This window comes from Pongo abelii, chromosome 14 (assembly GCF_028885655.2).
Source record: "Pongo abelii isolate AG06213 chromosome 14, NHGRI_mPonAbe1-v2.0_pri, whole genome shotgun sequence".
Taxonomy (NCBI): domain Eukaryota; kingdom Metazoa; phylum Chordata; class Mammalia; order Primates; family Hominidae; genus Pongo; species Pongo abelii.
The window spans coordinates 45,568,327-45,592,611 of NC_071999.2; the positions used below are offsets into that span (position 1 = coordinate 45,568,327).

Below are 24,285 nucleotides of genomic sequence, written 5' to 3' on the forward strand. Positions count from 1 at the left end.
GTTTTCAGCTAATGAATTTAGAAGAAATGGTAGAATTGGGCCAGGCATGGTGGCTCATGCCTGTAATCCCAGCACTTTGACTGAGGCAGGCGGATCACCTGAGGTCAGGAGTTCAAGACCAGCCTGGCCAACATGGCGGACACCCATCTCTATTCAAAATACAAAAATTAGCTGGGTGTGGTGGCACGTGCCTGTAGCCCCAGCTACTTGGGAGGCTGAGGCACGAGAATCACTTGAAGCTGGAACCCAGGAGGCAGAGGTTGTAGTGAGCTGAGATCACGCCAGTGCTCTCCTGCCTGGGAGACAGACCGAGACTCTGTCTCAAACAAAAAAGAAGAAGAAGAAATGGTAGAATTAGAATATCGCCATTTTGTAATCTTCATGAAATAACGACAGTAACAATGGTCATCAATGGCTGCTAATATCATACAAAAGGCAAGTGGACATCATGTGCTTCTCACCCTGTCTAGTCACAGAATACTATAAAGTATTCTTGACAAAGACTGGACCTAGGCTGGGCGCAGTGGCTCATGCCTGTGTTCCTAGCACTTGGGAGGCCAAGGCGCATGGATCACCTGAGGTCAGGAGTTCGAGACCAGCCTGACCAACATGGCGAAACCCTGTCTCTACTAAAAATACAACAATTAGCTGGGTGTAGTGGCAGGTGCCTGTAATCCCAGCTACTCAGGAGGCTGAGGCAGGAGAATCGCTTGAACCTGGGAGGTGAAGGTTGCAGTGAGCCGAGAGCTTACCATTGTATTCCAGCCTGGGTGACAAGACTAAGACTCCATCTCCAAAAAAGAAAGAAAAAAAAAAAAAAAGACTGGACCTAAATATGACCAAGCCTCTAGATTTAGTTTTCAGGTTACACAGGGGCAGAGAAATATACTAATGGCACAATGAGGATAAAATCAGCAAAGTCCAAACTATGAGACACACTACAAATGACACAGTTTCTTAAAAACAGTACCAAAAAAAATGGGGGTGACCTATAGATTAAGAAAGACTCTTAGAATACATATCAAAAAAAGCAATGTATTGCCAGGCATAGTGGCTCACGCCTGTAATCCCAGCACTTTGGGAGGCCGAGGCAGGCAGATCACGAGGTCAGGAGTTCAAGACCAGCCTGGCCAACATGGTGAAACCCTGTCTCTACTAAAAATACAAAAAAATTAGCCAGGCGTGGTGGCGGGCACCTGTAATCCCAGCTACTCGGGAGGCTAAGGCAGGAGAATTGTCTGAACCTGGAAGGCGGAGGTTGCAGTGAGCCGAGATCGCACCACTGCACTCCAGCCTGGATGACAGAATAAGACTCTGTCTCAGAAAAAAAAAAAAAAAAGCAATGTATTATAATATGGATGTTATCTGGATTCTAATTTGTATTAACAAATCATAAGAAAAACCTAAAAAGTAAGTGAGAAAATGTGAACATTGTGCTAACTGGGTATTTGATAATATTAAGAAGTTTTATTCTTTATGTATTAGGCTGCATTTTGTGGTTATGCTTTTCTTGTTGTTGTTGCTTTTTTTAGTTTCTGTGCAAATATATAAACACAATGTCATTACAAGAAAACATAAGAGAATACGGGGAAAGTAAAGATTTCTTGATGAAGACATAGAAAGCACAAATCACAAAAGAAAAGAAGTAATAAATTGAACTTCATCAAAATTTAAAATTGTTCATCAAAAGGCACTCAAGAAAATAGGTAACATTAGGAGAAAATATGTGCAACACCTGTGTCTGAATATATATTATATCTAATCTATATCATGTACAACGATATTACATACTTATATACACATACATTCCTATAGCTTATACGCAGAATATATACAGACCTCCTACAACTCAATAAAAAGACAAAAAATAATAAAATAATAAAAAGACAACGCAATTTAAACATGGATAAAATACTTGAATAGACACTTCACAAGACATACAAATGGTCAATAAGCACGTGAAAAAGCATTCACCATCATAATCATCAGGGAAATGCCAGTTAAAATCATAATGAGATACCACTACAAACACTAAAATAGCTAAAATTAAAAAGATGAAAAATACCAGATTTTGGAGAGGACATGGAACAACCAGAACTCTCATGCATTGCTGGTGGGAGAGAAAACTGGTACAGCCACTTTGGAAAACCATTTGGCATTTTCTTAAAAAATTGAATATACCTATGATCCTGCAATCACATTCCTAAGTATCCCACTCAAGAGAAATGAAAATATACGCCCACAAAAAAAATTTGTACAAAAGTGTGTATAGCACCTTTATGCATAATAGTCAAAAACTGGAAATAGCCCAGATGTCTATCAACAGAAGAATGGATAAACCAACTGGTATATCTACACATTGCAATACTACTCAAAAATAAAAAGGACCTAGCTGGGTGTGGTGGCTCACACCTGTAATCCCAGCACTTTGGGAGGCTGAGGTGAGTGGATCACTTGTGGTCAGGAGTTTGAGACCAGCCTGGCCAACATAGTCTATACTGAAAATAAGAAAATTTTTAGTCTAGACTAAAAATAAGAAAATTTTTAGTCTAGACTAAAAATAAGAAAATTTTTAGTCTAGACTAAAAATAAGAAAAATTTTAGTCTAGACTAAAAATAAGAAAAATTTTAGTCTAGACTAAAAATAAGAAAAATTTTAGTCTAGACTAAAAATAAGAAAATTAGCTGGGTGTGGTGGTGCATGCCTGTAATCCCAGCTACTTGGGAGGCTGAGGCAGGAGAATTGCTTGAACTCGGGGGACGGAGCTTGCAGTGAGCTGAGTTCACACCCTTGTACCCAACCTGGGCAACAGAATGAGACTTCATCTCAAAACAATAATAATAAAAATAAATAAAAAGGACCAAATTATTGATACAAGCAACAACATGAATGAATTTCAAAAATAATACTCAAGTGAAAGAAGCCAGGAGCAAAAAAATGTACATAGTAAATGATATGATTACATTTATTTGAAATTCTAGAATAATAACCAAGGATTATTGAGGATGAGGATACAGTCACGTACTGCATAACATTTTGGTCAGAGATGGACCACACATGACAGTGATCTTATAAGATAATAGAGCTGAACATGGTCTATCACCTGGTAACATGGTAGCCGTCGTACTGTCCTAGAGCAATGCATACTTGTGTGTTTGTGGTGATGCTTGTATGAACCAACCTACCGCACTGCCAGTCATACAAAAGTACAGCACATACAATTATGTACAATACATAATCCTTGATAATGATAATAAATGACCACGTTACTGTTTTTTATGGTTATTTTAGAGTGTACTCCTTCTACATATATATATATATATATTTTTTTTTTTTAATGTTAACTGTAGGAGCCTCAGGCAGGTCCTGCAGGAGGTATCCAGAAGAAGGCATTGTTATCATAGGAGATGACAGCTCTATGCATGTAATTGCCCCTGCAGACCTTCCAGTGGGACAAGATGTGGAGGTGGAAGACAGTGATATTAATGATCCTGACTCTGTGTAGGCCTAGGCTAATGTGTGTGTTTGTGTCTTAGTTTTTAACAAAAACATTTAAAAAGTAAAAATATAGGCCAGGTACAGTGGCTCACACTTGTAATCCCAACACCTTAGGAGGCCAAGACAGGAGGACTGCTTGAGGCCAGGAGTTCAAGACCAACTTGGGTAATATAGTGAGAACCTGTCTCCACCCAAAAAAAAAAGTAAAAAAATTAAACAACTTAAAAATAGAAAAAACCTTATAGAATAAGGATACAAAGAAAGTATTTTAGACAGCTATACAATGTATGTGTTAAGTGTTGTTAAAAGAGTCAAAAAGCCAAAAAAAATTTAAAGTTAATAAAGGTACAGTAAGCTAAGGTTAATTTATTATTGAAGAGGGAAACTATTTGGTATAAATGTAGCGTAGCCTAAGTGCACAGCATCTGTCAAGTCTCCAGAAGTATACAGTAATATCCTGGGCCTCCACATTCACTCACCACTCACTCACTCACTCACCAGAGCAACTGCCGGTCCTGCAAGATCCATGCATGTTAAGTGCCCTATAGAGGTGTACCATTTTTGTCTTTTACACCATATTTTTACTGTACCTTTTCTATGCTATGTTTAGATATGTTTAGATAACAAATACCACTGTGCTATAGTTGCCTACAGTATTCAGTACAGTAATATGCTGTACAGGTGTGTAGCCTAGGAGCCACAGGCCGTACCATTATAGCCCAGGTGTGTAGTAGGCTATACCATCTAGATTTGTCCAAGTGCACTCTATGATGTACACATAACAACAGATTTGCTTAACCATACATTTCTCAGAACACATCCCTGTTGTTAAGCGACACTTGACTGTGTATGAAGCAAGTTTAGCCATGAGCTGATAATTATTCAACCTGAGTAAGGAGAACTCCCAGCACTTTGGGAGGCCGAGGGAGGCGGATCACCTGAGGTCAGGAGTTCAAGACCAGCTTGACCAACATGGAGAAACCCTGTCTCTATTAAAAATACAAAAAATTAGCCGGGCGTGGCGGCACATGCCTGTAATCCCAGCTACTCAGGAGGCTGAGGCAGGAGAATTGCTTGAACCAGGGAGGCGGAGGTTGCAGTAAGCCAAGATCGCACCACTGCACTCCAGCCTCAGCAACAAGAGCGAAACTCTGTCTCAAAGAAGAAGAACTCATGGGGGTTTATTATATTTTTAATTCTTTCTACTTTTTTTTTATGTTTCAAATTTTCCATGATAAAGAATAAGTGAGAGACAGAGAGAGAGTAGGGAGTTGGAAGGATTGAGGGAGGAAGAGAGGAAGGAAGGGAGAAAGGGAGGGAAGGAAGGGGAGAGAGGAGAGAGAGAAGGCAAGGGAAGGGGGTAGGACAGAGTCCAAAAACAGGAGCGACCTCCACAGCCCTGAAGACATCACTGAACACCAACTCTGCGCCATCGCAGATGTTCCTAATGACGCCCCTGAGGCATCAGGAAAGGTCAGATTGTATTGGATATGATCCTTGATTCTTTTTGCAACAGAGATTGATTTATGTCCACTGTGGGGGACACTTTACAAACAACATACAAAAAAATCCAGGCATCCTCCTTCAAGTGTTCCTCAGCATTTGTAGCATGGAACAGAGCTCGGCCTGAGGACACCACCCAAATGAAGTGTCAAAGTGTTATCATCATGGAGTGTCCGGCCCTGCCCCAGGCAGCTCCGACCTTGGCTGCTGCTCCCTCACCAGGGGTTTGGAAGTTGCCCTGGAGCTGCCTCTGCCCTGGAGTTGGCCTGGAGCAAGGTGGCGTCCGCCCAGCCTGGAGTATGGGAAACTCATCCCAGCACCAACAACTTGGTCTAGCTTATGCTCCCTCAAAGATCTTGCAAGAGGAGCTGCTTCTCTTTCGCAGCTTTAAGAAAAGAGAGGCCCATTTCCAATGGAAAACAGACCCTCCGCGGGGGCTGGGTTGTTATTTTCCTCAGACCTGGATGCATTTAGCTCAGCCATGTGGTCCCCCCGGATCAAATAAGCCGGTTTCCAGATCTGCCTTTCGGCTCAAACGGTTTCAATGCCACTCCACAGTGTTATTCAGGGATTGATCCTTGTGCTGGCAAGACCAGAGGAGAGGCCAAACCAGGCCCAGATGCGCAAGCTCCTAGAGCAGGAGGCCAGGCTGTCCAACTCACTTATGCGGCACCCACAGTAGATTAGGCAGGGAAAAGCCTCTGATGAATGATGGAATTTTCAGTTTCATGGCCTGCTATCAGCCCAGTATTTATTTGATCCAAGGAGCCCATTTTTGCAGAATACTTCATGACATCTTTCTGCTAACCCACACTACACACTAAAGAGCAGCAGAAGACTGCAAGCCTCATGAGGAAAGACAGCGCGTCTGTCCCGATCACCACATAGGATGTCCCTAGCATCTTGCATAGGGCCTGCTACACAGCGGATACTCAGTAGGTAAATGTAATTATTGAATGAACGAATGAATGAATGAACAAATGAATGGCAGAAAACGTTACAGCATTTCTGTAGTCTAAGAGCAGTTCTCAAATTTCAGTGTTCATAAAAATCACCCGGAATAATTAAAATATAGATTTCTCCACCATCACACCCACATCCAAGATTCTGTTTCTGCTTCTCAGAGGTTCTGGAATTTGCATTTTTTACAAATCTTCCCAAGTAATTCTGTTGCCAACGGTTAGTAGCTCACATTTTGAGAAAGTCTCATCTCTGAAGTTCCCTTACAACAGGTTCCCTCAGGGTCTTGGGTAACTAAACTTCCCCCGCCCAGGGAACTCATTTTTCACTTCTGCATGGTCCACAGCAAATGGGTTTGCTCTACTCTTTTTAATTCAAAGGTAGGCTGAGGAATTAGCGTTGGCAGAGGTGGTTGGTATCCTTGGATGGAAGGTATTACAAATGCAAAGCGCTATTAAAATCACAAAATCTTTTGAATAAAAAGCCTTTCTTAATAATCCATCCACTTTCCTTAATCACAGTTTTTCTTCTACAGGTCTTAGAAGTACCATGGGAAAAAAAAAATCAGCTTACTTTGCAGAGAAACAACCAGTTCCAACACTTGCTTTATGCTGGTCAATGTCCAGCCTTGCTGCTTCCAAACATTTCATATATGGGGCCTCTATTCTCTATAGTCTACAACGTGACAGGCGCCTCCCTGTCAGGGGTAAGCCTGCAGCTCTCTTTCTGGATGACACATTGGAGGCAGAGGGAAGCTTGGTTTCAGAATGCTTACTAAGGTCAAAGCAGCACCTTTAGGAGCTGATTCAAATGTCTTCTAATCCCAGAGGGGCCATTATTGTCTGTAACGAACACTGAATTTTCATTCATACAATTCATAGCAGTCTCCCCAACACTCAGATCCAGCAGAGGGGAACATGGCTGAGTTTTGAGCCAACTCTTTGAGCAAGGAAAGGTAACTCAAACGCTGGAAGTATTACATGATAGAATGCCCAGGCCTGGAAACATTCCGAAGTCTTTTTTTAGTTATCCAGAAATGACAAAGGAAATTATTTACTCCAGAAAGGTTTGCAAATTGGTGTGGCTGAGGGATCCAAGAAAGCATTTTTCCTATGTCTTCCTCCCTCTCCCTACTCCTGCCAGTAACCAAGTGACAACAATATTGCTAGTCATCTATTTTTTTAATCATGTGATTTTCTTACAAAAGACAAGGACAATTGCTCAGATTGTTGTTTCCAAAAAAAGGCACATGATGATTAGATGAGATTCCATACAGCTGTTAAATGCTTCCAGCCAGCCCTATCCAGGATTTTGAAAATTATAGCCACGTTTTTAATGGAATAACAATTATTGAAGACAGAAAAATGGAGTCAGAGGGGAACTAGAAACTTACAGATAATATTGATTTAAAATATAGCTCACAGAGTCTCAGAAGATGTGTTTACAAGTACAAATGAAGTTTTCTATTCAGGTTTTTTGGGGGGTTTTTTGTTTGTTTTTGTTTTTGTTTTGACATGGAGTCTCGCTCTGATGCTCAGGCTGGAGTGCAGTGGTGCGATCTCAGCTCACTGCAACCTCCGCCTCCCGAGTTCAAGCAATTCTCCTGCTTCAGCCTCCTGAGTAGCTAGGATTACAGGCATGTACCACCACGCCTGGCTAATTTTCGTATTTTTGGTAGAGATGGGGTTTTGCCGTGTTGGCCAGGCTGGTCTGGAACTCCTGACCTCAAGTGATCCGCCTGCCTCAGCCTCCCAAAGTGCTGGGACTACAGGCGTGAGCCACTATGCCCAATCAATTCAGGGTATGTTTTATCACAACTTCCCAATTATTTCTAAACAGAATTGCTTGACCTCAGGAGGTCCTCCTTTTCACCAAGACATTGTTTTGGCAGGTGTAGGGAAATAAAACAGGAAAAACTTTTCTGTCTTGCAAAGGAGAATTAATTATTTTCCTTTCAAAATAATATTTAATTCTGAAATATTTCAAAAATATTTGAATATTTCAAGTGTTTCAAATTAAATTTTTTTAAAAGTCAGAACATGAAATCCCCATATTTTATCCAATCTCATTAGGCTGGGGAGAGATGGAGACACCCCCATCACACAACCGAGGCAAAAACTACAAATAACACTGCAGTGTCCTTCTCAGGTGAGGTGGCTTGAAAACAAATCACATATCTATTTAATTAAGGGTGGCCAGTTGTCTTGTTAAAAAACAAACAAACAAACTCAGAGACTATAACTGTCCCAAGATGAGCACATCCTAGCTGTGTCTATAGACATGCAACCCTTTCTGGGGGAAAGTAGATAAATTGGCATTTCAGTCTTGTTAATGGCAATTTTGGAAGTAGGAGCTAAGTGAAAGGGCTGACTCTGTCCCCGGAGCCCAGAGAAAAATCTGTATGTAAAGAAAGGATTCTGCAGCCCTGGAGATGGCTGGCTGGAGGGCAGGCCAATGATCCCTTTTAGACATTTCATCATTGCCCATACCTTTCTCTCTTGCCATTGTACTTGCCTCGGTTGAAGTCGGAGCAGCTCCAGACTTGTCAAAATACTTGGGGGTTCTTGGTCTGCTTTTAATTTGGTGGATTGTTGGCAGATGTGGGCTGGCTCACCAAAGAAGAATGTCTTTGGCTGTGTCCAGTGATCAACTGCACTGGCCAGTTGCTTCAGGCTCAGTGGAAGGCTGTTGATGACCCAAAGTCAGGCAGGCCTGGCTCCAAACTTCTTGTTAGGATGGCTACAGGGCTGCCTCGGGAGAATTGTCAGTATTTAGCCAGGGCTAAACACAGCCACAAGGCTATATTTGGGAAAGGAGTCTTAAATGCTTCCAATTCACCTGTGTAACTACTCTGACACTAGGGGTTGGGGTGGACATTAATGATAGAGGAAGGCTTTGAGCTGGACTTTGATAAGGAAGGGAGGAGAAAGACATTCCAGATAAACAGACATTCTGGATAAACAGACCTTCCAGCATGCAAAAAGGCTGGAAGCATAAAAGGGAATGGAGTGTGACTGGTGCATATGGTGGAGACGCAAAGGCAAAGGTTGGTTGGGAAGGACCTTGCATGCTGTCTGAGTACCTTCAGGCTGCTATAATAAAATACCATAATACAGGTGGCTTAGAAACCACAGAAATTTATTTCCCTGTTTTGGAGGCTGGGATATCCAAGACCAAGTCCCCTCCCTTTCCTGGTTCACAGATGGCACTTTCTAGGAAGAGGTACCTAGAGCTAGGTACCTCTTTTGGGTTTCGTTTGTGAGGGCACTAATCCCATTCATGAGGGCTCCACTCTCATGACCGAATTACTTCCCAAAGGCCCCACCTCCTAACACCATCATCACAAGGGTCAGGATTTCAACATTTGCAACATTTAAATGGGGCGGTGGAGGTACACAAACATTCAGATGGTAGTATGTGTCATAGATTCAAGTCTATGCTGAGACACCAGGGTAACATTCCTTTAGAAGAATAACCCTCCAGCCTGTGAAAGATTCTTCCAGGGGGCCTCTGAGTCCTCTCACCCACTGGGCGCTCTTGGTATGTCCATTGTGAGGTGAGGGTTCCAGGAAGTAATTAAAAAGCAGTCATTTGTTGATAGGGTGAACATATAATTAATCACCCAAACCTGAACACTTTGAGTAACAAGAGGAACTTACCATAACTGTGCTGGGACAACACTTTTTCCTAAGCAAACCAGAACATTTGATTGCTCTTATTTTGTGAGCCCCTTCTATAGGCCAAGCACTACCATAGGGGGTTAACTCAGGTTATTTAATTTCCACAGTAACCCCAGTACGCAGGTACAATTCCTCCCATCAAAAATGAGTCTAAAAAGCAGAACTGGCATCCTTTGCATTCCTTTTCCAGTTCCAGAATCTTCCTCTTGCACATGCATGTTAAAAGCTGTATCCATGCTTACAGCATCAGCCTAACCTGCTGTGTGCCCTTCCCAGTCACTGACATCTAGCAGCTACTGGCTCTGCATTTCTCCCCCAAATTAAAGGCACTGGCACTTAAATGTGACTCCTCTCCACCCCAAGTCCCTTGGTTAGCTCTGAAATCTAATTTGCATGCTGCATTCAATCTTGAGGCCCTATCATCCCCTAACCTCTTCTACTCTAGGGCCCTGGACTTCACAGCTTCTCAGACACCTGCTGCCATGACCTCACCCCAGACCCTTCCTCAACCTCCTATTCTATCTTTCCCTTACTCCCATTCTGCCTGTTATTGTCACCAAAATCATTAGTCCTTTAATGCCTTCATACACCCTGTCGGTGATGTGTTGGCCAATGTTTAACAACCTGCTCTGTGGGGAAATAACATGTGCCTGTATATACGTACATAAATTAAGAATTTACTGATATAAAAGATGAGTAACAATTTACAAATAATAAAATATACAATACTCTCTATTGTAAATTATATTAGGTCAATTGATTCTCACAGAATTCTTTCATTGATTTTTCTGGTGAACTTTTATCCGTAGCCAACATATGGTGGCAATCCAACTAGGACTTGACAAATGGACTTGCATCCCAATGCATTTTTTTTCTCAGATTTACTTTCTCAATAAACTGATGTGATTTAACTGTTAAACTATTTCTCACTCTCACCCAAATTATATTAGTGAAGCTGAAACTCTGCTTAGCGTCAGCACAGCAGCAGTGTAACCGTGAAACAGCAAAAGAGCTAACATAACTAACTCCATTTTGGTTTAAGTGGCCCTTACCCATTTCTGCACATAGGCAAGGATAATTTTAGAGTACTATTAATATGCAAAAACAGCAATCATGTAGTTTTAAAAACTAACTCTGGGATTAAAGGAGAAGTATGTAAACAACTATGTTTTTGTTAAAGACTTATAGGAGCATTGTGACCTGACCAAGGACAAAGAAGTTCCTTGAACACTTGCTGGCACCCAGATGTCGGTGGTTATCTGTTACCTCTTGATCTCAATCCCCTCCCCTTCCTTCTGCCCTTAACATAAAAAGAGCCTAAAATTTGTACTGTCTGAAGATGGTACTTTAGAAGGCTAGTTCACCATCTTCTCAGTTTGCTGGCTCTCCAATTAATCCTGCTTTTCCTCGCACCAACCCTTGTCTCTGGAATCTGGCTTTCAAGCAGTGAGCAGACACACCTGGGGTCAGTTATGGTAGCACACCATTACACAGCATCCTCACCATGCAACACAGTCGCTGCCAACAACCTCGATGGCAGACAAGACTAACATGAATACAATAATTACAAAGTGAAGAGTTTTGAGGACTTACTATCTTTGATTTTAAATATAATAGTTTATCTGACTTGTTGATAATGAAGGTATTTAAAATGGGCTCACAAAACTTCTGCAAGTTTAACCATTCATTTTTGTGGACCAGGTGACTGGGCTCCAACACACACTACTGTGGCCCCACTGACCTCAGGCTTTTCCTCTCCTCTCCTCTCTCCCTATCTTACAGATGGAGTCCCACAGTCTATTCTAGACTGGGATGAGGTCAACGTCAAGAAAACTTAAATGTCTGTAAATTTCCTTAGTACGGGTCCATGTTGGGGAACTTCTTGGGGAATAAATATCAATACTAGTTTTTACTGGGCAGATACAGGTTTACAGTTTTACTACTGATAATACTTTAGAGTTGCTGAAGAAAAACAGACCTACTCACTCTTGGAAATGGCCCTGTAAACTGTCTACACTCTCCTGCTTAAGAAACGAAACACAGCAAATATGAAAGCAGAAAAACACTGGGGGCTGGGCATGGTGGTTCACGCCTGTAATCCCAGCACTTTGGGAGGCCAAGGCAGGCAGATCACTTGAGGCCAGGAGTTTGAGACCATCCTGGCCAACATGGTGAAACACCATCACTACTAAAAATACAAAAATTAGCCAGGCGTGGTGGTGCACGCCTGTAGTCCCAGCTACTCAGGAGGCTGGAGTATGATAATCAACCAAACCCTGGAGGTGGAGGGTGCAGTGAGCAGAGATTGCACCACTGCATTCCAGCCTGGGTGACAGAGTGAGACTTTGTCTCAAACAAAACAAAACAAACAAACAAAAAACAGAAAAACATTGGGGATGAACCACATAGTTCTCTCACTTATCCTGCAGGGAGATGCTGTCAGAAGCCCCACTACAGAAATATCCCAAGGCCTACTATTACCTAAGATGACACCACTCAGCTGTGCAGGCTTTCTCCCTGACACAGGAAACCATTCGCAGACATTACCTCATCGCTCTAATCTCCTATCAAACCTGTGAGGCAGGTAACAGAAGGTATCCTCAATTTACCTGTGGGGAAATTGTTGCCCAAGCATCAGAGCTTCCCACTCTGCAAACACTGCAAGTGTCCCTGACACCAGCACAGACTAAGAAGTGGGCATCTCTGGCTTATTCTGGGACCAAGTGCTAAAGTGCAAATGGACTTCCTCTCTATCCCAATTCATCAGGGGAGAAAAATCTGGTTTAAAATGTGAGCCTTATTCTAAGCAGCTATCTCATCTAAGGTCATCCAACTTGGGCAGCAATTTTAGTACTTTACAAGCCAAGTATGTTTGCGGAAACTCTAGCAACTACAAGAACACAGCAGGGCTCCCATGCTGCCATCTGCAATGTGTTTTTGTAGGAATTCTTTCTCAAAGTTGCTTGTTCGGGGATTTAAGCTCACAGAAGTTAACATGTAACGGACAAATAACAAGCGACCTTCTTCCTGAAGGATGTAAATCTCTACTTTCCACCAGTGGCTTCCAAGAAAACAAGAATCACTTTGGGGAGATATGGCGTGAGTAAGGTACTAAAGGCAAGAAATTTCCTTCAGTCTGGGAGTTCGTGGAAATATGGGGGCCAGGGCCTAGGGGTGGAAAAGTGTCCTGCCACCAGTCAAGCAAGAAAAAGCCAGCCCCAACTGTTTTACTCTGCTTCTTCTAACAGGTGAATGCCTTCTCAGTACAGAGTTCCCTCCTCTCACGGCCACATCACCAAAGCCAGGCACTTGAACAGAAAGCCCCCTCTCCCCGTTGGCGTCAAAAGCTCTCTAGCTTTCGGATGCCCCCGCGACACTCCATAGCTTCCTCCCAAGGCCTACGGCTCCACTTCACGTCTGGTTGCCTGATGTATTACCCACCACCACCCAGGACTACTTGTTCTTCTCCTTTATCCCTGCATATAGCTACCTCCCTTTCCAGTCCACTGAAAATTCCATTTTTTTTCTAGTTACTTAAACTAAAAAACACCCCAGAGTCTATGATTTGAAAAGTGGACTTGTACCCCAATCACTTTTTCCCAATAATTTTCTCAATAAATGTAACTGGTGTGATTTAAGTGCTAAACTATTTCTCACCAAAGCAACTTTTACACCAAAACAACAAACTGTAATAAGGAAACCTACCAGGAATATACCTTCATACACCTGGGCCCAGAATGAGCACCACTAGATGATACAAGGTTTGATGTGTACATGATGATGTCTGCTTCAGAGACTGCCACTTTTAAACATGGTATATCCAGTGGAACAGCCCTCCACCTACCTTACCTAACCCACCAACCAGTGTAGTGTCATTGTTATAGGTCACCTGAAACATGGAGAAACAATAGCCAAGGCAAAGGTCTTCCAGTGTGGCCGATTCACAGGTCAAGAAACAAGCCTAGGTACACATCCTGATTCTATTATCAGCTCTGGTCACATCAAGGGCCTAGATAACTGTCCAAGGAAGGAAGCCTGTCCGGCTACAAAGTCTAACACTGAGCTCCTCCTATGAGGTCTCCCAGGGAAACCTTCCTGCTATATGTTGCTTATCAATTAATGTAAAACTTGGAAACTGGCCTCAAGTAATGACATTGGACGTGCAGTTTTGTATATATGTGCAGAGTTATGAAAGGCTAGCTGGTTAGAGTTCTAGGGTATAAGCAAGGGGTTTTTCCTCATTTGGACTACATCTAGAGTTTTCACACTGAACTGTGCATGAGCCCCAGGGGATGGGGGTAGATGCTTTCATCTCTTCTATACATTGGGCTTCTGGCTATCATGTCTTTTAAAGAAAGGGTTTCCACTTCCAAAAGTGGGTAAATTTTAAAATACTCTGAAAGCGGGATGGACCCTCAGTGTCTACACAGATAAACAGAATAATCTTTTTCCTTGCTTCTCCAGCTCATTCACTTGTCTGGTCAGAAAGTCAGAAGTTAGGAGAAAGTGGGCTTCACAATGATTTTAAAATGCATCTTAACCATCTTAATCTAATCCTGGCTCATTCCTCAGACATCTTCTGAAAAGAGCAAACATAAACTTCCCATCTACAGCCACTTAAAGGAGGGCTGATCCTCCCCCTTCAGCAAGGTGTGCCGTAGTGACTGGAGGAGCACTTACGACCTTAGCCATGGGGGTTCTACCACTCCATCCACCGTATCTGCTCTGTGACTTCCTAGCCAGATCCTCCTAACTTGCCCTCAAGGTGTTTTTACCTTTAGCAGAGTCTGTTCTGACATAAGACTTAATATGCCTAGTAATTACTGAACCGGATGTAGTTTCAGACATTCCAAAGATGAAGTATTCCAGGATTTTACCAAGGATTGTACTTGTTCCCCATCTCAGGGGACTATGATTTGGTCCCAGAGGGGCTGTTCCCCTTTTCCTCCAAAGGAAATACCAGATTTGAACAAACCACAACATTGTGGCTGACAAGACTTAAGTATTTAATAGCTGCACAAAAAAATTCCTAATAAAGAGCTTATTCTGCATAATTAGAAAAGAAAGACACCAAGCCATTTAAACATAATTTATGTACATTTATGGCTTTATACAATTATAGCAAAGATTGTTCTTGTGTCTGTAAGTACATCAACATCATCAGGCACTTCTCAGGGAGTATCGGAACAAGAATGTGGAATCTGCACTGTTACTAAATTCGGGTAGCGAAATGCAGGAGGCATGACTACGTCCTGATGGGACTTACATGGCCACCCCTGGCCACACTGCCAGGCTGTGCCCACCTCAAGGAGAGGCCAACTGTAATGCCAGGCTGGTCTGTTTGCATAAATCACAATGCATTTTTTTTTAATGAATGATTATTCCCAAACTAAAACTTTTCTTTTAAAATTAGTTATAAATTTAAGAACTCTTAGGAGCTTGAATGTAAGAATTTTAAGTTGGGGCTGGGGTTACTGGTAGCATATATCCAGCAGTTGAACAAGTCCAATTTGTATATCGTTGGAGAATGATTTCCATTTTAAGTGTCCTTATCCTCTTCTTGGGATGTTCCATTGATTTACTGCTCACTGGGATACATGTGCTCATTTAGACTTTGTCAGTTTGTCAAAGCAGAACTTTCCAAGTAATACATCTATTACCTAAATATATTCCATACGTCTATATTATGGAAACAATACATCTTTATATTTAAAATATCTGAATAGCTCTATAATACAATATGCTTTTAATAACAGTACAAACCAGAGAAAATAAATCAAACAAGGCTGCATAGGTGATATCATTTGCACATTTCACAAAGCAATCATGTACAATAACTGATATATACTCATTACTCCAGAAAGTCAGTATTCTTACAGGAAAAAAAAACTACCAGAGGCCACATAATGTTTGCTTTCCAGACAGACCAGATGCCTTTCCCTGGACTTCACTGTTCTCAGAGAGCTACCCAGGATTCATGATAGGATTTCAACACACAATGGGGGCTTGGGGGAGGTATAATTACCCAGACTCAGGAGGAAGATACATTTTCCTAAGAGCTACTCTATGAAGTAGTAAGATTTTAACAGTGATTTTGGCTGTAGTTGCCTCTTTAATGAACAAATGGGGGCTCTGAGGTTCCTTGTATTATGGTGCAGTAATGGCATGGGAGGAAAGTGACAGTATGTAGTAATAGAAATGAGTACACAAGTACTTTGGCACCAAGTTCAGTTACATACCCAGGAGGCCGTGCTTAGAGGAACTTGGGTTTCTAAAACCAGCTATGTCTTGGAGTGCCCCAAAATGAGGATGGATAGAGTGGTGATTGTTCAATGATCTTCAAAAAAAATATCATCACAGCGGGAAGCTTACAATAGAGCTGGCTTACTGTAGGAAATCTTATCAGGAACACTTGTGTTCTTGTTAAACATTTAGGAAATACCAAGCCAATGAAGACGCAATTAACATACAAGACAAAGCAAGTGTGATGTGGGATATATACAGAAAAATTAGATCCTTCTCAAGAACACAAGAAGAACAGTGCTGTGCACCTGTTCTCTTCATTGTGATGACTTTGGGCTTTCCACATGACTTGAAAATACTGATGGACTGAATAGGACACAAAGCCAATTAATTTGGTCTGTCAGTTACAGGTAATTGGAAAGTAATAAAACATAATGATAGGAATTACAGTTTAGGTTGCTATAGGCTAAAGAAATTTTCAAATTCTTAAGCCAAGGCTTTTAACATAATCTCAATGCACAACTTACAGCTGGTTTTCAAATAAATCTCCCCAATTTTTAAGTAAGTTCTATTCCATTTGCTACCCATCTGAACTTATGAACACAAATTCTACAAACCACTCAAGTCCCATTTTTAAATTCCCTCCTTCCACTTAAACTTCCACAGTGTGCTAAGTAATCTAATCTGCAAGGCAGAAGGGAGAATGGGATGAAGTATGAGTGTTGACATAATTCCTCAAGGCAGAACTACAAAACCAACCTCCAATTGGACTGAAACAAGAGCAAAGAATTATGAGGGGAAACTTTTGCTAAAGCTCAACTCAAAATGGTGAAGTGGATCAAAATCCCTCATTTGACAAAGGACCATTGCTTTAGATGCAGATCTCCCTTTTCTGATCTACAAACATTATGAGGCCTCCCAGGACTACAGAGGTCTCTAGAGAAGACTTGATGCTATGCAGTACGCATAGTTCAGTAGAAGCAGATGAAATTTCTTTAAAATACATACATAAAAACATATTAAGTTATCCTAAATATGAAACGCAAAGTGTCCATAACTATACATCACTTTCCTGCCCAAATAAGGCCTGAAACGTTGAATATGCAAGTACTAATTACAATGTTTAAGATTAGTCAGAAACATCACTAAGTAGCATCCCAAAGTGTACAAACCAGTTAAGCACGTATAAAATTAGTACTAATCCAGTTAGAATACAAAATGAAAATTATGAATGCTGCCCAATACCTGTGGTTCCACAAAATTTACAAGCCGACTATGTAACAAAGTAGACTCTAGTTTTAAGAAAACATTATTACAGTTCAATATCTATTCCAAAAATGTTTTTAAGTCCCAACAATAACGTCAAAAATCATTTATCTGGAAATTAGAACCATTTAAATGTTTGTACAAATTTGCAAATAACAAAATAAACAAAAAAAATAGAAAAGACCTGTACAAAGCTGGCATTTAATCTTTTTTTTTCCAAAAGTTTAACAAGTCCATTAATTTAGCAGATTGATAACAGGCTACTTGGTTCTCATGTGAATTCTGTGGCAACATGAACAGGTCCAAGGCTGTTCAATGGAGGTGCCGAATGGAGATTCAGTTCTTTGTGATCCGTCAGTTCCGCAGAAAACAGGTAGTACAAACAAAAGTTTAACTTATCAAGACATGAGACCCATCACAGTATTACAAAAAGAGTATAAACTTTCCTTGGACCAATTGGATATTTAAAAAAACCAAAAACACACACAAATACAATCTGTATCTACTGCTTATATACAAAACTTGAAAGCACACCAGGATCTGAAAATCTTTTCTGCAATTATATGGTGTAGTGAGTTTGGCACTTCATTGTAATGAAATTTCCAATGGCACAGTCCTTATCTACAGCAGCACATAACCTGCACACATTGGGCAAACATCCTGTACAGGAAAAATGTCTTTGCTGCCAAGTCTGACGAAAGGAAAAAAGGAGGGTTTTTTTTGTTGTTGTTTTTTTTAAACCAAGAAAACTAAAAGGGAGTTGGTGAAGGACATCTTTGGACTGCTTCTCTCAGTTCCTGCTGTCAGACAATCTGAAGTACTTTTAAGTGTAACCTAGGAAAAAACACATACATACGCACACACACATACACACACAATGAAAATATAGCCAAATTAAAGTCAATTCAACTTAACATGTTAAGAGTGACAGACATACTTAGGGGCAAAAAGCTAGAGCTTTCTCAAACAGCTCTAAAATCATTCAATGGGGAAAATTCTACTTTACAAAAAACCCTTCAGCATTTGATTTATATCAAATGTATTCATTTATTGAAGAGCTACTAAAAAGATGCAGCCATCGAACTGTCAAAAAGCAATCTTTAAAGCAGTTAAAGGAAGCTTCCTTCTGTGTAAGCTCAGAAGGAAAATTGTAAGCTGCAAAAAGGACAGAGAATGAATGATAAAAGATCCCTCTCTGCAAGGGGCAGTCAGTTGACATCAAAGATGTGCTAACCATGGCAAGTTACTGTGTTCCTCGCTTTTAAGTTCTATTTTTCAAAAGGTCTTTTGATATTGGTGTGAACTTACCTGCTCACTAATCCTCAGCCTGACACCCAGCTATGTGTCGTTGTCTTGACACTGTGCGGGAAGCTTTGGTTGGGCAACACATTGTCAAAGTTAAAATCCAATGTATCTCCATCCATGAGGTCATTCCGAATGATGGATTCCATGTCACAGTCTAAGCGCTCAATGAACATGCCATCCAAGTCACTTGGGAGCTTCTCCTGGTGGAGAAGGCCCATTCTGCCATAGCCATTGCAGCTGCTCACGGAGGAGTAGCCCCCCAGGGCACTCATCTGCATGGGGTGGGGCAGAGGCACTTGTACAGGTGTCTTCACTTGGGTCAGGCGGTTCATACCCGAGGTGTGGGGCATGGTGCTTACCGTGTGGGGCAGGGAACGCCCGTTAACTGCAGATGTCTGCTGAGCATGTCCAGGGTGGGTATGGGAGCTAGGATTCATCATTTTGTTATGAGATGCCTGGCTGCCATAGGTTGACATGACCGAATTAGGGCCCATCATGACGTTCTGGCCCAGAACCCGGCTGTTGGGCTGGGCTACCCCAGGATCAACTGGTGTCATAATGTCATTATGGGGAGGAGAGTCAGAAGTCAGCAACTCCTTCAAGAGTCCAGGCGCACAGTTATACTGACTCATACCTCCATAACTCGACTTATTGTCCTGAAGTGTTTGCATAGGCATCTGGGGCAAAGGGCTCATGCTGGATTGGCCATATGTATATTTTTGGTAGTTTGGGCTGGGTGAATTCAAACTGGTGTTTGGTGGCGCAAACGAGTAGCATGGCGTCTGCTGCATCATGGTGCCAGGTGAGGACTGGGTCGAAACAGTTAATGATGTTGGTGATGAGAGAAGGTTGAGATTATCCAAAAGATTTTCCATGTTTTCGGGATTGCTTATCTCAGACAGACTGGGTAAAGTAGAGGCCATCTTTGCGGCAGATGGAGGGTACACCATAGAATGCACATCCCCTTCTCCAAGATCATCCTGTTCGGTCATAATGGGTGAGAGTCTCCCACTAATAGTACTAGCATTTGAGCTAGTTCGAGGGCGAAATGTACTCCAGTTATCAAAGTCATCGTTGCTGTGAGAGCCAGGGCTTGCAGGCCATTTGGAAAACTGTGATCCAGGGCTGTCCCCAGCACCCTCCTGGCCAGACTGGAGGGATGCTTTCTTCTTGGCAGCTCGGCTTCGGCTCTTAGCAAATTTACTGTTGTTGTCCATGGATGCAGCTCTTCTCCTAGGAGATTTCCCACTCTTGCCACCCTCTGGATTGAGCATCCACCAAGAACTTTTTCCAGTTCCTTCATTCTGCACACGAATGAACTTGCTGTGTAGGGACAGATTATGACGAATTGAATTCTGTAAGGCAAAACATCTTATTAGAAGTACAATACTTCTCTGCTTGCAAAACTTACTATTCTACATGTATTACATGGAAAACAAGTAAAAAATCTTAAGAGTGTGTGCTACAGATTTCCATCTGAACAGTCCTAATGGCTCTGAAGCCACTACAAAAGATCTCAAATAGCCCAGGAATAAATAGTATCTTATCTTAAAAACAATATCTGTGGCTGGGGGCGGTGGCTCACGCCTGTAATCCTAGCACTTTGCGAGGCCCAGGCGGTCGGATCATGAGATCAGGAGATCAAGACCATCTTGGCTAACACAGCGAAACCCTGTCTCTACTAAAAATACAAAAAATTAGCTAGGCGTGGTGGTGCACACCTGTAGTCCCAGCTACTCGGGAGGCTGGGGCAGGAGAATGGTGTGAACCTGGGAGGCGGAGCTTGCAGTGAGCCGAGATCATGCCACTGCATGACAGAGTGAGACTCGGTCTCAAAAAAAAAAAAAAAAAAAAAAAAAAAAATCTGTGTCTTAATTTAATGAAGGGACAAAATTTAATAAAAAGTATTGTAAATACCTTCTTTTATACAGCTATATTTTATGGAAAAATCACAGGAATTGGTTTTAATAAATGCTTAAATTTTGCTTAGCTACAATAGTACTCTGTATCAAACTGCTATCAAAAACCCCTTCCATTCTACTATCCTTAAAACTACTGCCAATTCTCTTCAGTTTGAACATGTGCCATTTACATAAAGAAGTTTTATATTACTGGGCCCACATACAGCAACAAAAAAGACGAAAGAATATAGAATATATAGAATATAGGCCAGACATGGTGGTTCACACTTATAATCCCAGCACTGTGGGAGGCCAAGGCAGGCAGATCACCTGAGGTCAGGAGCTCAAGACCAGCCTAGCCAAAATGGTGAAACCCCATATCTACTAAAAATACAAAAATTAGTTGGGTGTGGTGGCAGGCGCCAGTAATCCCAGCTACTTGTGAGGCGGAGGCAGGAGAAGGAGAGTGCAGTGAGCTGAGATCACTCCAGCCTGGGCAACAAGAGTTAAACACTCTGTCGCAAAAAAAAAAAAAAAAAAAAAAAAAAAGAATATAGAAATACAGAGCTGATCAAGAATTAAAGGCCCCAAATTAATAAGACTTGGATTCATTCACATCTTTAAAGCCCATTAAGCAAATACAAGTGAATGTAAGGAAAACAGTCATTGCTTTTGTATTTGAGAAAGCTGACCTGCCAAAAGAAATTTTTTTTTAATTCAAGTAGTGCCCCTACCCTCCAGTTCTACCAATGACCAGTAGTATGAGCAGGATGCACCAACTAACTCCATGACACACCTCCACGGAGCCAGGGGCTACACTGTCCAAACAGACAACCTGGGATGGGAAGAAATGACAGAGAATGCAAAGAGCTCTAACACTCGAGCTAGCGCAGCTTCATGACTAATCATGCCATGTTTATCATCCCTAGGCCAACTAGGGAAGAAAAACCAACAATTTTTCTTCTGAGTACTTCTTGGGTGGCTCTGCTACTTACTTACCTAGGTGACCCTGGGAAGCTGCCTAGCCCCTAATGTGTCTTAAGTTTCCTCACCTGTAAAGCAGGGATAAATTACAGAACCTTATCAGGGTTGTTACATGTATTAAATGAGATACATAAAAATGCTCAGTGGTACCTGGCATGTAAGCAGTCACCACGAAGGGAATATTAGACCCCAACTTAGAATAGTGGTATCCTGCGCCCCCAAAGTCCTGCTTCTCTATTCCTATTCAGTGTGGTATGTATAGGAGCTTAGAAGTAGTACAGATACAAACCCACAACTGCAAATATATGGTGAAAGGGGCCAGAGGTGGTCTCTCCAAGTTTCAGCAGAAACACCAGAGCCAGGCTGCAGATGAGAAAGCCATGGTTTGATTCACCTCCTCTACAACACATGGTAAGATGGCGTTCAGGGGAGTCCATGGGACACATGGAAAAGGAGATGAGGGAAACGCTGGGAGCTCCCCAGGAGGAAGGGCCTTGTCTTATAGCTTCTGGCCCCCAGCACAGTACAGGGCACACAGCCACTACACCTTGTTCATTCAGCAGCCTCTTTCCTCAGAGGTCTGCTCCCAAGGAGTGGGATTCTGGGTGCCCTAAGACCCTGGAATGTGCACAGTCTCCCAGCTTTCTTGGCCTCCTCTGCCAACTGGATGCAAGGCTCAGCTGACCATGCCCCCTGCATCTCTGCGGCCCCTCTTCTCAACCACAAAAAGGCTCTGGCTGGATTTGTGGTCACCCAGGGGTGCAGCCACAGCGCCCACATCCTCATGCCATTGACATGGGACGCCCGGGCCTGAGTGCCAACCACTGCGCCTGAGCAGAGCCTCTGCACAGCAGGATGAGGCCTGGCTCCAACACGAACTGGGAGAGAAGTCTTCTCTCATTAAAAGGTGGTAGAAGAGAGAAAATGGAGAGGTCTCACTTTCTAAAGGGAGATGCAAAAGTCAGGGTAAGGCCCAGCAGTCAGGGCTGAGAAATCCACATTTCAAAACGCCCTCTGACCCTCTGTACTGCATTCCGCCTAAAGATTTCAACACAGCAGCTATGTGACAAGCCCTTCTGCCAGAGCATACAGTGAAGCGTGAGAGCAAGGAAGACACCACCGGAGCCCGGCTGGAGCGGAGCAGGTGTGTGGTGATGGCAGTGACTGTCTCCTCTTCCCAAGAATCCCCGCCTTCCTCCGCACCCAAGATCTACCCTCACCTCGAGACATGCTGTGAGGAGGGCCAGGGGCTTAGAGTCGGTACAAGAATCCCTAAAAGAGGCCAGGGAGTACATTTCCCTCCCATCCTATTTCATTCCCCTAAGATTCCCAAATTCCTATGGGAAGGCACCACACACACGCATGCTCACAGAGCCACAGCCTTGTCTGCTGTACCCACCAACCCCAGCCGAACCGAGTTCTTAATTCCTCCTTAAGATCAGCAGGCCTGCACTTGGGGTAGCACTGGAATGCAGTCCTGCACTCTGACCCTGACATTTTCTATACACTGGAAGTCCAGGCATTTGCACAATATTCCATCATGACAGTTTTGTTCTTTGAACACAATAGACACACAGATAAGCTCCGATGAAATCTCTGGAGGAGAGGAAGCTTGACTCCTGTCCCTGTCACATTTAGTTAATGATAAAGGGGGAAGAAAGATCTTCCCAGATAGAAGCTTCCTGGTTGTTGCATTGACTTGGGGAGAAGGGGTGAAGCTCTCTCATGATAAGCCTGTCAGATCACTGGCAAGCCCAGCTGGGGGTCATTTTTAAAAAGACTGCAGGAGACATAATAAGGAAATCTTTAAAACATTCAAGAAGCGTTCACTAACTCAGGTGGGACATATACTAATTTAGACTTTAAAAAAAAAAAAGCCACAGCAGTCTCTTACTTATCAAAACATCATATTACATATTTTTCTAAGAGGACATTTCAGGTCGCTCTTTGAGTAACAGAGCTGTCTCCTAACTTTGCCAACAATTAAAATTTTTTCCGAACAGGAAAAGGTTTGCTGTGCAGGACTTGTTACATAAATTCCTGTTTTTCACACAGCCAGCGGGACATTAAAGCAGCTACGGTTTCTAGGGGGTGGGGTTTGAAAAGGTAAATTTTGTAAAAATGTGTTGCTATTAACGACGTTGTGTCTGCACTCCCCTACTGGCCACAGGAGAGGCTGGATGAAAGAGCAGTTCACCAGAGGGACTTCGCAGCAGAGCCGCGTGGGACTGCTGGGCTCTGAAATATTATGCCCTTGAACTCTAAACAAATATTACCTGAGGACAGAGGCAGGGTGTCAGGACAGAGGCTCATGCCCTGTTGATCACTTGCCCAAATCCAGCGTTTCTACATGACAGCACTAGAGAAACACAAGCCAGCCAATCACCTCTCCACTAGCTTGTTTCTCTGCAGCCCCACTCACAAGCCTCTGCACACACCCCGTCTGCCATCTGCATGCCTGGCCACCCCAAGCAGTGCAGCATGTGCTTCCTGGGAAGCCTGACCCAATGAGCTCCACAGATGGGGGAGTTGGGGAACCCCGACATGGTGTACTTGTTTGTTCAACCTGCTCTGCTGGCTGTTCTATGTTCAGATTCTGAGCTCCTTAAAGAGCAAATGGGCTAAAGCTTGTCTTTAATTTCTAATATCATAGCCTCAATAAATGTTTGTTGGTTGACCCCAAAAAAAAAAATTACAAGGAAGATACGGTGTCTTACACACTACACATCTTTTAACTATCCATTTGAATACCAATTCATGTCAACTAACATTTACTGGAAACTATTTTGTGCAAGGAGTAGTGAAAGACATGAAGGAATGACACACAGAACATGCCCTCCAGAAGCTTTTGATCTACCTGGGGAGAAAATAAGTGCACGTAAAGAGCCACTTAATAGGACGACACAACCCACAGACTGTCCAGGAACACAGACCTTTTCTCTCC

The 24,285-nt window shown here is 42.5% G+C and overlaps 1 protein-coding gene across 1 annotated transcript in view; it reads right to left on the bottom strand.

Annotated features, from left to right (window-relative positions):
* Positions 1 to 14,716: 14,716 nt before the first annotated feature.
* Positions 14,717 to 24,285, bottom strand: part of FOXO1 (forkhead box O1) — a 110,859-nt gene continuing 101,290 nt past the window's right edge. Inside the window, exons 2-3 of the mRNA XM_002824200.6 lie at positions 18,460 to 19,811; positions 14,717 to 17,985 (exon numbers count right to left, since the gene is read on the bottom strand). Of these exons, the coding sequence (XP_002824246.1) occupies positions 18,474 to 19,811 (1,338 nt within the window). The 3' untranslated portion in view covers positions 14,717 to 17,985; positions 18,460 to 18,473. The remainder of the gene's footprint in view (positions 17,986 to 18,459; positions 19,812 to 24,285) is intronic.